The 14,276-nt window shown below is 38.3% G+C and overlaps 1 protein-coding gene across 4 annotated transcripts in view; it reads left to right on the top strand.

Moving 5' to 3' along the window:
* Window positions 1-14,276, top strand: part of Tep3 (Thioester-containing protein 3) — a 46,253-nt gene that overhangs the window by 30,996 nt on the left and 981 nt on the right. For all 4 annotated transcript variants that reach the window (XM_075296652.1, XM_075296650.1, XM_075296651.1 and 1 more), the window contains exons 11-18: window positions 939-1,487; window positions 1,918-2,049; window positions 2,112-2,530; window positions 2,595-2,942; window positions 10,592-10,769; window positions 10,832-11,187; window positions 11,254-11,429; window positions 11,503-11,626. In XM_075296652.1, the coding sequence (XP_075152767.1) occupies window positions 939-1,487; window positions 1,918-2,049; window positions 2,112-2,530; window positions 2,595-2,942; window positions 10,592-10,769; window positions 10,832-11,187; window positions 11,254-11,429; window positions 11,503-11,626 (2,282 nt within the window). The remainder of the gene's footprint in view (window positions 1-938; window positions 1,488-1,917; window positions 2,050-2,111; window positions 2,531-2,594; window positions 2,943-10,591; window positions 10,770-10,831; window positions 11,188-11,253; window positions 11,430-11,502; window positions 11,627-14,276) is intronic.

Raw genomic sequence — 14,276 nt, 5'->3', positions numbered from 1 at the left:
TTTATTTCAACAGAACATTTTCTCAAAAATTTTATTTCAATTGAAAATTTTCTCAAAGACTTTATTTCTATAAAAAACTTTCTCAAACCTTTTATTTCTATAAAAAACTTTCTCAAACATTTTATTTCTATAGAAAATTTTCTCAAAAAATTTATTTCTATAGAAAATTTTCTCAAAAATTTTATTTCTATAGAACTATTTCTCAAAAATTATATTTCTATAGAAAATTTCCTCAAAGATTTTCTCGAAAATTGTATTTCCATAAAAGAAAATTTTCTGAAAAATTGTATTTCTATGGAAAATTTTATTTCTATAGAAAATTTTCTCATAATTTTTATTTCTTTAAAAAATTTCTCACAATTTTTATTTCTATAGAAAACTTTCTCAAAAATTTTATGTCTATAGAAAATGTTTCCGAAAATTTGATTTCTATAGAAAATCATAGAAATCTTCCAAAAAAAATATTTCTATAGAAATTTTTCTCAAAGATTTTATTTCTATAGATAAAATCTCAAAAAATGTATTTCTATAAAAAATTTGTCAAAATTTTTATTTCTATAAAAAATTTGTCAAAATTTTTATTTCTATGGGAAATTTTCTAAAATTTTTTTTTTCAATAGAAAATTTTCTTAAAATTGTTATTTCTATAAAAAAAATTCTCAAAAACTTTATTTCTACAAAAATGTTCTCAAATATTTTATTTGTAAAGATTTTTTTAATTCTATTTCGATCGAAAATTTTCTCCAATAATTTTATTTCGATCAAAAATTTTCTCACAAATCTTATTTCTACAGAATATTTTTTTCCTATCCAACATTAAAAAATTTACAATTTTTATAGAATTCTACCAACTGTGACAACCGTGTTAGGACTTCTTATAGTTGGAACCTCCTGACTTTAGCTTTTACTTACTCGTTATTAAATGTCTTTCATTTCAGGCAATGATCTTTCAACTTCTAGTTTGATGACTGCTCTAAATGCATATGAATTAAATGATGTAAATACACCTATCGGATCACCGGGAAAAGAATCTGGAGTAGTGACAATGTCTAACACGGATTATATTATTGAGAAAGAACCTGAAACTACTCCAGCTCTAGGACGTGGCTATTACAATGAATATGATCATAAATTGACAACAATACGAAAAACCGATATTGGTCCAGCCCATGCCATCGAAGTGAATACATTGGCTCCAGGCAAAGGAAGATATGCTTTCTCCTATACTCCTAAACCATTTTGGCATAATCCTCGTATACACGTCATGCATGCACCATCAGATACATGGCTTTTCATGAATGTCACCGCAAGTAGTGAGGGCCGTACAACCATTCATCGTAGATTGCCATCCTCAATGACATCATGGGTGGTTTCAGCATTCGCCTTGGATCCTGTACAGGGTATTGGTTTGACAAATCCCTCAAAGAAAATGCAAACATATAAAGAGTTCTACATAACAAACGAATTGCCGTATTCCATCAAATTAGGTATGAACGAATGAGATCTATATACCTATACGCACAAAAAAAAATCTGATTCAATCACGAAATTATTTGTTCCAATTAATTTTTTAATTGAAATGTCTTCAATCAAGAAAATGATCGTATCAATCACAGTTTTAATTGGGCATAGAAAATATTTGATTAAAAAATTTATTGATTTGATTTGAAAATTTCAATTAGTTTTTTAATTGATTTCCGGCTTTTTTGGTTTTGAATAATAGAATTAAAAAAAAAGCATTACGATTTACTTAGATGCATTACATATCAGCCACCCTGTATAACTTATTTTTTTTATTACAAATCAACGCTCTTCGTTAATCTAAAATTTCGTTTCCCAGATAAGAAATTATTTTTTGCATGTAGATATTTCGATTAAAAATCTAACCGAAAATGCCTTCACACTTTTCTATATCAGGCGAGACCATAGCCCTACCATTTGTGGTTTTCAATAACAAAGATTCTGACTTGGATGTGGATGTAACTCTATATAATACCAATCAAGAATTTGATTTTCCTCAGGTCGATAGTAAATCTCAGCCTAAGCCAAGTAAGTTACAACTGCTTCACGATTTGTGTTAGCCAAAATTTTCCAATGATTTCTTTTTTCAGAAGTGGAACTTTATACCCGACGAACGGTTAGAGTTTTGGCAAAATCCTCAAAATCCGTAGCATTCATTGTAACACCAAAACGTGTAGGACCCATTGTTGTTAAGGCTGTTGCCTCTAACCAGCTGGCTGGTGATTCCATTGAATCTACCCTATTGGTTGAACATCCTGGTGCCACGGAAATAGTCAATAAAGGTTTCCTCTTCGAAATGGGTTCTAGTACTCAGCGTAAGGCAAATGTAAGCATTCGTATACCACGTAATTCCATACCGGATTCAGCAAAAATTGAGATTTCCGCCGTTGGTGATGTGGTGGGCAGTATCATGGGAAATGTGGAAAATCTTATAAGAGTTCCATCGGGTTGTGGTGAACAGACCATGATCAAATTTATGCCAAATTTAATGGTGTTGAAATATTTACAGGTAAGGATATAGGAAAGTAGGATGAGTTAATTCTTGATTTAATGTGGAAATTTGTCTTCCCCAGCGCACCCGTCAATTGACTCCTCAAGTTGAAATGCGTGCCAAGAAAAATCTTCAACTGGGCTATCAGACATTACTTTATTATCGCCATAAAAACGGAGGTTTTAGTGCTTTCGGTTTATCAGAGGAGAAAAGTTCTACCTGGCTTACTGCCTATGTGGCTAGAGCTTTCCGCTTGGCTTCGGAATTTATACAAATCGATGAGAATGTCATAAAAACCGCCTTGGAATATGTGATACTGCAACAGTCAGGCGATGGCGGTTTTGTTGAAGGTGGAGACATATTTGAACAATTCGACGATGAAGGTCTAAGTTTAAGTGCTTTTGTTACATTGGCTTTAATGGAAAACAAGGTAATTATGAACATTTGGGCTGAAATATATAAAACCAGCACTATCATCTTAGGCGTAAATAACACTAACAATATTAGCTTTTAGATTGAGTAAAGGGGGTTACACCCAAAGAAATTTTTTAGTAGACACAGTAGTAGAAAAATCGGCTAAAACAGCAAAACGTCTGCAGAAAAAATGAAAACACTATTTGATTTATATAAAGGAGTCTATAAATAATTATATGCTGATATGAACCAAGTATCGCACTATTATTAGAGAGCCAAATTTCAACCGGATCGGACGAAATCGATGTTCTCATTCCATAGTACGCTAAGTCGACTTAGCATTTTTTGGTGGAGTTCGTTGTTTTTTATTCGGATTGATGTGAATTGCATTCTGTCAAAAGTTCGAATCTATTGGACACTTCTATCAAAAGTTATGGTTAATACTGTACGTAGCCTGTGACTACAGTTTTAAAAATTTCCAATCCAAAAAGGACAAAAAGCTTTGTTCGGTCTAAAGTGGTCTAAGTAATTTTTAGCCATGTTCTATTATCACTATTTTTGATTCGTACATACTAAAAAAATCTACAATAAATATGATGTATGTAAATCATAATAGAATGTTGCTCCTATTTTAATTTTGGAATTCACTCTTCAGTTGTCAAAATGCCGTCCAAGCAAGAAGATCAGCGTATCAAAATTTTGCTCGCGCATCGCGAAAATCCGAGCTACTCGCACGCAAAGCTGGCAAAATCGCTAAAAGTTGCCAAATCAACCGTTACAAATGTAATTAAAGTGTTTGGGGAACGTTTGTCGACAGCCAGGAAGTCTGGATCGGGGGGAAATCGAAAACCGGAAGCCGCTGAGACGACAAAGAGAGTTGCCGTTAGTTTCAAGCGAAACCCTAACCTCTCTCTCCGAGATGCCGCAAATAAGCTGGGTGTATCGTCTACAACCGTGCATCGAGCCAAAAAACGAGCCGGACTATCGACTTACAAGAAGGTAGTGACTCCAAATCGCGATGATAAACAAAATACGACGGCCAAAGCGCGATCCCGGAGGCTGTACACGACGATGCTAACGAAGTTTGACTGCGTGGTGATGGACGACGAAACCTACGTCAAAGCCGACTACAAGCAGCTTCCGGGACAGGAGTTTTATAGGGCAAAAGGAAGGGGAAAGGTAGCAGATATTTTCAAGCACATAAAACTGTCAAAGTTCGCAAAGAAATATCTGATTTGGCAAGCAATCTGTACCTGTGGCTTGAAAAGCAGCATTTTCATAGCTTCCGGGACTGTCAACCAAGAAATTTACGTGAAAGAGTGTTTGAATAAACGTCTGCTGCCTTTCCTGAAGAAACACGGTTGTTCCGTACTGTTTTGGCCGGTAAAAAGGCCATTGAGTGGTACGGCGCCAACAACGTGCAGGTGGTTCCCAAGGACAAGAACCCTCCCAACACGCCAGAGCTCCGCCCAATTGAGAAATACTGGGCTATTGTCAAGCGGAACCTAAAGAAGACAAAAAAAAAACTGCTAAGGACGAGCAGCAGTTCAAGGCAAACTGGCTTTCTGCGGCGAAGAAGGTGGACAAGGTGCCTGTACAAAATCTGATGGCAGGTGTCAAGCGTGAGGCCGGTAATTCGGATTTGGAAAAGCGAAAGCCTAACTGAATATTTTTCCTGAATTTTATACTAATTGAACTTGAAAAAGAAATTTAATTTGATTTTTTAAATAAACGATTTCACCGATTTACACGCGTTTTCCCTTGACCAAATTTTGACCGTATTACCCTTTAGAAACAAGAATATACGGACGAAATCATTTCAATGTCAACCAGATCGAACGAAATTAGTAACTCCAAGAGGCTTCGGAAGTCATATCTGGGGAACAGGTTTGGACCAAAAAACCAAATTACTACCAGATCGAATAAAATATGCTCCTACAAGAGGCTCCGGAGGTCAAATCTGTGGATGGGTTTATATGGGGGCTACACTAATAGAAACAAGTAAGGAAAGTCTAAAGTCGGGCGGGGCCTGCACCACTTTGTAGATCTAAATGTTCGATACCATATCACGTCCGTCAAATGTGTTGGGGACAATATATGAAGGTTTGTCCCAAATACATACATTTAAATATCACTCGATCTGGACAGAATTTGATAGACTTCTGCAAAATCTATAGACTCAAAATTTAAGTCGGCTAATGCACTAGGGTGGAATACAATGTTAGTAAAACATATGGGAAACATTTAAATCTGAAGCAATTTTAAGGAAACTTCGCAAAAGTTTATTTATGAGTTTTTTATGGAGTTTTTACAACTTTTCGACTAAGCAGTGGCGATTTTACAAGAAAAATGTTGGTATTTTGACCATTTTTGTCGAAATCAGAAAAACATATATATGGGAGCTATACATAAATCTGAACCGATTTCAACCAAATTTGGCACGCATAGCTACAATGCTAATTCTACTCTCTGTGCAAAATTTCAATTAAATAGGAGTAGGTTAGGTTAGGTTAGGTTATGTGGCAGCCCGATGTATCAAGCTCACTTTGACTATTCAGTCCATTGTGATACAACAGTGGTGAACTTCTCTCTTATCACTGAGTGCTGCCCGATTCCATGTTAAGCTCAATGACAAGGGACCTCCTTTTTATAGCCGAGTCCGAACGGCGTTCCACATTCCAGTGAAACCACTTAGAGAAGCTTTGAAACCCTCAGAAATGTCACCAGCATTCTGAGGTGGGATAATCCACCGCTGAAAAACTTTTTGGTGTTCGGTCGTAGCAGGAATCGAACCCACGACCTTGTGTATGCAAGGCGGGCATGCTAACCATTGCACCACGGTGGCTCCCGTAGGAGTAAAACATTGGCCACTGTGGTCATATGAGTTTAAATCGGGCGAACGATATGTATGGGAGCTATATGTAAATCTGAACCGATTTCAATAAAATTTGGCACACTTGACTACACTACTAATTGTACTCCTAGTGCAAAATGTCAACCAAATTGGGGAAGGTTAGGTTAGGTTAGGTTAAAGTGGCATCACAGTGACTATTCAGTCCATTGTGATACCACATTTAACTAAAAGTACCTATTACATATGGGCACTTCTAGTCTGAACCACTGAACCTTCTCTATTATTTACTTTTGTGGAACCAACCAGATTGCTCCAAAAACATTAACAAACTGCTTAGGTTAACGTTTTCCAGGTCAGCCAGTAATCTAAAGCTATATGCTCCTAAAATTCGCTTAAGCCTTACACAAAAAGCAGGACACTCACACAAGAGGTGTTTAATTGATTCCTTTTCCTCCACGTCATGACAGCTTATACAATAGTCATTATACTTCGCACCTATAGTTTTTGCAAATTCGCCTATCAGGCAGCGACCCGTTATAGCAGATATTAGGAGTGCTATCTGACGCCTTGAGAACACTAGCATATCTAGTGTGCGGTTTAAGTTTAAATGGGGCCATATTTGCTTGGTGTCGTTACAACCCTTGCAATTTTCCCATCGAATATTGGCCATCATAACAGCCTTCTCACGCAGTAAGAGCTTGCAGGTGGCCAGAGGCATACCAACAGATTCTAGTTCCCCTGGAATCTGTAAGGTAGTTCCTAGCCTTGCTAACACATCTGCTTCACAGTTCCCCGGTATGTTCCTATGACCAGGCACCCATATTAGGTGAATATTGTACTGCTCAGCCATCTCGTTGAGAGATTTGTGGCAGTCTATGGCCGTTTTTGAGTTAAGGAACACAGAGTCCAAGGATTTTATTGCAGGTTGACTGTCTGAGTATATATTAATGTCAATATTTGTTGGAACATTACTTCTCAGCCAATTCACCAACTCTCTTATTGCCAATATTTCAGCCTGAAAAACACTACAGTGATTAGGTAATCTTTTCGCTATTCGAATTTCCAGATCTTTAGAATATACTCCGATCCCCACTTGTCCATTCAATTTGGAGCCATCAGTATAGAAATCTATATATCTTTTATTCCCCGGGGTCTGTGTACACCACGCCTCACTGTTGGGAATTAGAGTTTCAAACTTTTTGTCGAAAAGTGGTTTTGCCAGGGTGTAATCCACTACGTTAGGCACATCTGGCATTACTTTGAGGACCGAACTATGACCGTACATTTTTTCCGACCACAGCGATAGCTCGCGCAACCGCACAGCCGTTGTTGCAGCTGACTGTTTGGCCAAAATGTCTAAAGGCAATAGATGTAGCATGACATTAAGGGAGTCTGTTCCTGTCTTACTAAATGCGCCTGAGATACATAAGCTCGCCATACGCTGAACTTTATCTAAACAAGTCGGTTTCAGAAGTGCCGGCCACCAGACTACAACACCATATAGCATTATAGGTCTAACCACTGCCGTGTATAGCCAATGCACAATTTTTGGTCTTAGTCCCCACTTTTTCCCTATTGCCTTTTTGCACGAGTACAAAGCTACCGTGGCTTTTCTCGCCCTCTCTTCAATATTAAGCCTAAAATTCAGCTTCTTGTCCAAAATAACGCCAAGGTATTTTGCACACTCACCAAAGGGAATTTCAGTACCCCCTAAGGAAATGGGCCTAACCGTGGGAGTTTTGCGATCTTTGCAGTACATGACTATTTCTGTCTTTGCTGGATTTACACCAAGACCATTATCTTTCGCCCATTTCTCAGTCATCCGGAGAGCTCTCTGTATAATATCTCTGATTGTGGATGGGAATTTTCCCCTGACTGCTAGCGCCACATCATCTGCGTATGCCACCACTTTTATCCTTTCTTTTTCTAGAGAAACCAGAAGGTTGTTTATAGCAACATTCCAAAGAAGAGGTGATAGAACTCCTCCTTGGGGAGTGCCTCTGTTCACATACCTTTGTATGTTTGCTTGCCCTAGTGTGGCTGAAATACCTCTCTTTATTAGAAGTTCGTCTAACAGCCTAAGTATACCTGGATCAACATTCAGAGTTGTCAGTCCATTTAATATCGAGCTCGGATGGACATTATTGAACGCCCCTTCGATGTCTAGAAACGCCACGATTGTGTATTCTTTGACAGATAGTGAGCTTTCAATAAAGCTGACCAGTTCATGCAATGCGGTCTCAGTAGACCTGCCCTTCGAGTATGCATGCTGTCGTTTCGAGAGCAAACTTGAATCCACGCTAGTTCTAAGATACATGTCTATCATCCTCTCCAGGGTCTTAAGTAGGAATGAGGATAAGCTGATTGGTCGGAAATCCTTCGCACTCGAGTGAGAGGCTTTTCCTGCTTTAGGTATGAAGACGACTTTTGTTTCCCTCCACTTTTCTGGAATATATGCTAAGTTTACACATTGTTTATATATCACCGTCAACCAGGGGATAATTCTTTCAGCCACTGCCTGTAACTCCGCCGGAGTAATTCCATCAGGTCCGGGGGATTTGAATGGTCCAAAGCTATTTAAAGACCATTTTATTCTAGATTCCGACACAATTTCCTCGATAGGAAGTGATCGCCGAGCCTCTGTTACACCGCCGGAACATGGTTCAACCGTCTGATTTCCAGGGAAGTGTGTGTCCAAAAGTACCTCCAACGTCTCCTCACTGGACGTTGTCCAATTTCCCTCCGATGTTTTAATGAAACCTGGAGCGGTGTTAGTGGATGCTAGTACCTTCCGTAGTCTGGAAGCCTCTGACGTATTCTCAATAATTCTACAGTAATCATCCCAAGAGTTTTGTTGTTGGGGTAAAACTCTGGCTTCTGGGTCCGTATTAGTCCATATCGGGCGAAAGATATATATGGGAGCTATATCTAAATCTGAACCGATTTGAATAAAATTTGGCACGATTGACTATAGTACTAATTGTTCTTCTTGTGTAAATTTTGAAGCAAATTAGGGTAAAACTCTGGCTTCTGAGGCCATATAAGTCCATATCGAGCGAAATATATATATATGGAAGCTATATCTAAATCTGAACCGATTTCTTCCAAAGTCAATAGGGTTCTATTCTGAGCCAAAACACATACTTGTGCCAAATTTGAAGTCGATTGGACTAAAACTGCGACCTAGGCTTTGATTACAAAAATGTGTTCACGGACAGACGGACTATATGGCTATATCAACTCAGGAGCCCACTCTGAGCATTTTTGCCAAAGACACCAGGTGTCTATCTCGTCTCCTTCTGGGTGTTGCAAACATATACACTAACTTATTTATTTATTTATTTATCAATTAATTACATTTACAATAAAATTATAAATATAATTGTAAGCTATGACTGCTAGGGTTTTAAGCTTGATACACTAACTTATAATACCCTGTTCCACAGTGTGGCGCAGGGTATAAAAATAGCATTGGCTTCTAAGGCCGTCAGCTAAGAAATAAAATTTTGACAAAATTTTCTATAGAAATAACATTTTGACGAAATTTTCTATAGAAATAAAATCTTGATAGATTATTTTTGGCTCGAGTGGCCCCCATGACTTTGAACCGATATAGACCAATTTTTGTATGATTGGAGATCAGCTATATATAATTATTAGAAATAAAATTTTGACAAAATTTTCTATAGATATAAAATGTTGACAAAATTTTCTATAGAAATAAAATGTTGACAAAATTTTTTAAGAATAAAATTTTGACAAAATTTTCTATAGAAATAAAATTTTGACGAAATTTTCTATAGAAATAAAATCTTGGTAGATTATTTTTGGCTCGAGTGGCAATCATGATTTTTAACCGATTTGGACCAATTTTTGTATGATTGGGGATCGGCTGTATATAACTATGGACTGACATGAACCAATTTTTGCATGGCTATTAGAGACTTTATAATAACACCACGTACCAAATTTCAACTGGATCGGATGAATTTTGCTACTCCAAGATGCTCCGGAGGTCAAATCTGGGGATCGGTTTATATGGGGACTATATATAATTATGGACCGATATGGACCAATTTTTGCATGGTTGTTAGAGACTATATACTAACACCACGTTCCAAACTTCAACCGGATCGGATGAATTTTGCTCCTCCAAGATGCTCCGGAGGTCAAATCTGGGCATCGGTTTATATGAGGGCTATATATAATTATGGACCGATATGGAGCAAGTTTTGGCATGGTTCTTAGAGACCATATACTAACACCACGTACCAAATTTCAACCGAATCGGATGAAATTTGATTCTCTAAAAGGCTCCGCGAGCCAAATCTGGTAGTCGGATGATATGGGACCTATACGTAAAAGTGCTCCAATATGGTCCATTTGCAATACAGTCCGACCGGCCGGACGGACATGCTTAGATCGACTTAGAATTTCACCACGACCAACGTCTTAGAACAATATTTCGATATGTTACAAACGGAATGAAGTTAATATACCACCATCCTATGGTGGAGGGTATAAAAATTATTGGCGCAAAATCATGCCGCAGTTCAATCTAACTATGTTTGAGAAGTGTACGAAATCTTATGCTTTGGCTAGCATTGAACCAGTTTGTATGCACGCTTAGTGCATAAAATATTTGAGACATACTTGTGCTGGAAAAAATTTCTTCAAACAAAATATTTTTTTTTTTCAATAAAAATGAGATTATTTTAGCATTAGTTTTACAAGTGACTTCTTTCTGTGTACAAAAATAAAAACTTTCGTTGATCAATAATAACTCCCTGTATATTTCCCCTTAAATTTAGAACTCATATCCTGAATATAATAACAATATAAATAAGGCTTTGGACCACATTACTCGTGGCTTAGATGGTTCAAGTAACTTACATGCCATGGCTATTGGAACATATGTACTCTCCAAGGCTAATCATAATGCTAAAGTTGCATTTTTACAAAGATTGGATGCAATGGCTGTAAATGAAGGTAATTACACAAAATTTTATCAATAAATCAAAAATCAATATTCAATATACGTACCTTTTTAGATGGCCTTAAATGGTGGAATAAGACGTCTCCTCCAACCGAAGCTCTATCGCCATGGTACAATCACACTCGCAGTGTCAATGTGGAAATATCATCATATGCTGTGCTATCATTACTGGAAAATAGCTTAATTGGTGATGCATTACCCGTAATACGTTGGTTCATGAATCAACGTAATGATCTTGGCGGATTTGTAAGCTCCCAGGATTCTGTGGTGGGTTTACAGGCCTTGATTGCCTTTGCCGAAAGATTCTCAAGTCAAGCCAATAATTTACAATTGGCTTTTAGTTATGGATCAAATGCAGAAACTATTATAAATGTAAATGCGGAAAATTCATTGGCTCTACAAACAATTGAGGTTAGTGGAATGGAAGTTTTTCGCCTTACTTGATTTCTTCAACTTACCAACTTTATTATCTTATAGTTGCCAAATAATTTGAAAAATCTTACTGTATCCGCGACGGGTAATGGTCTGGCTTTAGCTCAAGTTACTTATCGTTATAATACCAATGTGACCAGCGCTTGGCCTCGTTTTGTATTGGATCCAACAGTGAATAGAAATTCTCATTCGGATTATTTGCATTTGTCAGCTTGTGCCAGGTAGGCTTGGAATTTGTAGGTATTCTTCTTCTGGACCATTATAATATGTCTCTCTCTCTCTTTCTCTCTGTAGCTTTATACCTGCCGAAGGCGATACAAATCGTTCAAATATGGCTGTTATGGAAATATATTTGCCAAGTGGTTTTGTAGTGGATACGGATACCTTGCCAACATTAGAATCCAGTGATAGAATTAAGGTAAATATCGAAGAATTAATCGGTATGACTAGCTCGTACTCAAAGATCTATTATCCATCCATAAATATTTGTTTTGAACCAATGTCGAAGACGTTTTACTAGGATTGACACCCTTGACCAATGGGTCTAGATTGAGGAACTCTGCGACTAGAATTTGATGTGTCCGTAGGGAGTTGAACAGATTTTTTCCGGTTAATTAGAAGTTTAGGCGGCTTTACTTATCTGATTTTATTTGGCCCAAAAGAACTCAGTTTTGCTTTGGGAGAGAACGATTCTCCTGTGAAATAAGCGTCAATCTGATTTCAAGACGATTGGTATCCGAAAACAGGTTTAACCTTTCTTGATATAATGTCCCATTGAATTTTATGTTGAAGATCAACAATTGCGAGTGCCATAGGAAACAGAACGTCAAAAAGCCATACGACCCATATGACTATCTCTGTTGTTGTAACAGTTTGTTGTGATTTCATCCATTTTTGTAATGCGCTTTGGCACGTCAGCTTGTATCCACATCAGGAACACTGCGACTAAGATAAAATGGGTCCAGAGTGATCTGGTGAGGATTTGGTTAGGTTTCGCTGGACATGCGAGAAGGTTACGCGTATCATGTGGCCCTTGGTTGCAGATGGGACTCACGTCAACTAAGCTGCTATAATTCGCTGATGGGTAAAAATTGAGATTGCCGTGGTATAACGAAGAAGTCCATTTCCTCCTTGTAACTTCTCACCGCTTCAGCTACAGTATTTTAATGAATTCTGTTCATACATGTCTGGTATGCTGACTGATCTAGAGGCTCTCTTTTGTAATGCTGGATCTCACGCTCTGGAAGGTGATGTTCAACTCTTACATTCCTGGGTGGTGGTTGCCTATCCAAAATGGCGATGGTGATTTGGATCGTTACTGTGATAATAACCAATGCAATACTGAGTAGATAACACGTAATTGTGTCTACGCACAGGGGTGATATTGGTCTCCACATAAAGATGATACATGGGTTAGGTTAGGTTAGGTGGCAGCCCGATGTATCAGGCTCACTTAGACTATTCGGTCCATTGTGATAGCACATGGTTGAACTTCTCTCTTATCCCTGAGTGCTGCCCGATTCCATGTTAAGCTCAATGACAATGGACTTCCTTTTTATAGCCGAGTCCGAACGGCGTTCCACATTGCAGTGAAACCACTTAGAGAAGCTTTGAAACCCTCAGAAATGTCACCAGCATTACCTTCTGTCGCTGTTCCAATGGCAGCGTTCTGACAGGTCTGTATGATATTCCACTGCGTGTCATTTGTCTGAGGTGTCCACACTGGCGCTGCATAGTGTACCACGGACCGGCCAATTGCCTTATATATAGTCAACAAAGATTCTTCGTTCGCACCTCAAGTGCTGCCGGGAAGCCACTTGGGGACCTTGTTTCTACCGCGGAGCTTATCACAAATTTCAGTGGAGAATCTTGGTGTAGTTTGTAGTCGGTATTATCTCGTCGTCGACTCTAACATTCAACTGCCTGCATACTTCTGCCATGTACTGAAAAGTGTCGCTGAGGGTTTGTTGTTGTTCCTAGCATTCAAATAGCTGGTCAGATCAGGAAGGTAGATGTTTATTCGATCGCATATGTTATCAACAATGGGCCCGTATACAGTCATGCGCATATGATACAATCTTAACACCGTCAGGAGGGGTTGGAATAGAGGATAGGTCGATGTTGAACGGGGACGGTCGTAACACGGCTTGGGGTGGTTGAACCATCTATTTATTTACGGCTATTGTGTTATGCACTTTACGGAATCTTTGTTGGTAGTTGCCAGCTAGAAAATTCTCCACAAGGGTGGGGAGGAGTAGGTAAATCGGTCTGTACGAAACACCAATGCTCGAGACGTTGTCTAGCTTCAGTAGTGGAATCAGCCCACCTACATTCCAGACATCGTGATTCCAAGGACAAATTGAGCAGAGTGGTTATGTACTCTACTCTCAGTATTCCCATATGCAGCAGCATCCAGCGCTGTTGTGGGTATTGGTAACTTCGGTTATGGTAAATTGTAGTGTGACGCGATGACTCCTTTTCGCTCTACCACGCTCGGGAAGCTCAATAAACTGTCGGCCCCTGAAACAGTGATACGGCCTCTGAAACAGGGAAACCGAACGTCATCGTAACTAATGAGGCGGTGTAGGTTGGTTTAGGTATAGTGGCAGCCCTGTATTTTATGGCGTTTTCGATTCGCCAAAAATATGTTGCCTTGATGTTTCCTACTTTTTTCCTCATTGTATTTTCGACCAAATGATAGCGTCATTCCAAAGTTATTGTTAATTCCTAATATTGTGAGAGATACAGAATCCAAAATCTATCACAGTGTCCTTCATATTTTGCTATCAATTTCGAGAATGTTGCACCTTTTTTCCCAATTATTAGTCTCACTTAGAGTATTTAGTCCATTTTTGTACCACAAGTGGTGAACTCCACTTTTATAAATGTCCGATGTCTGACCGATTCTGTGTTTAGCTCAATGATAAGCGACTTACTTTTGCATATCCATCTGATCGACCTTTCATATTGCGCTAAAAACAATTGGAGAAATCTTTAAACACTCAGGAATGTCGCCAATCTTACCGAGAAGGGATAATCCATCGCTGAAAAACATCGAAACTGGGACT

The sequence above is a fragment of the Haematobia irritans genome, chromosome 2, assembly GCF_050003625.1.
Source record: "Haematobia irritans isolate KBUSLIRL chromosome 2, ASM5000362v1, whole genome shotgun sequence".
Taxonomy (NCBI): Eukaryota; Metazoa; Arthropoda; class Insecta; order Diptera; family Muscidae; genus Haematobia; species Haematobia irritans.
Note: the sequence above shows the minus strand (reverse complement) of the source record. Positions and strands in the feature narration are given on the sequence as shown.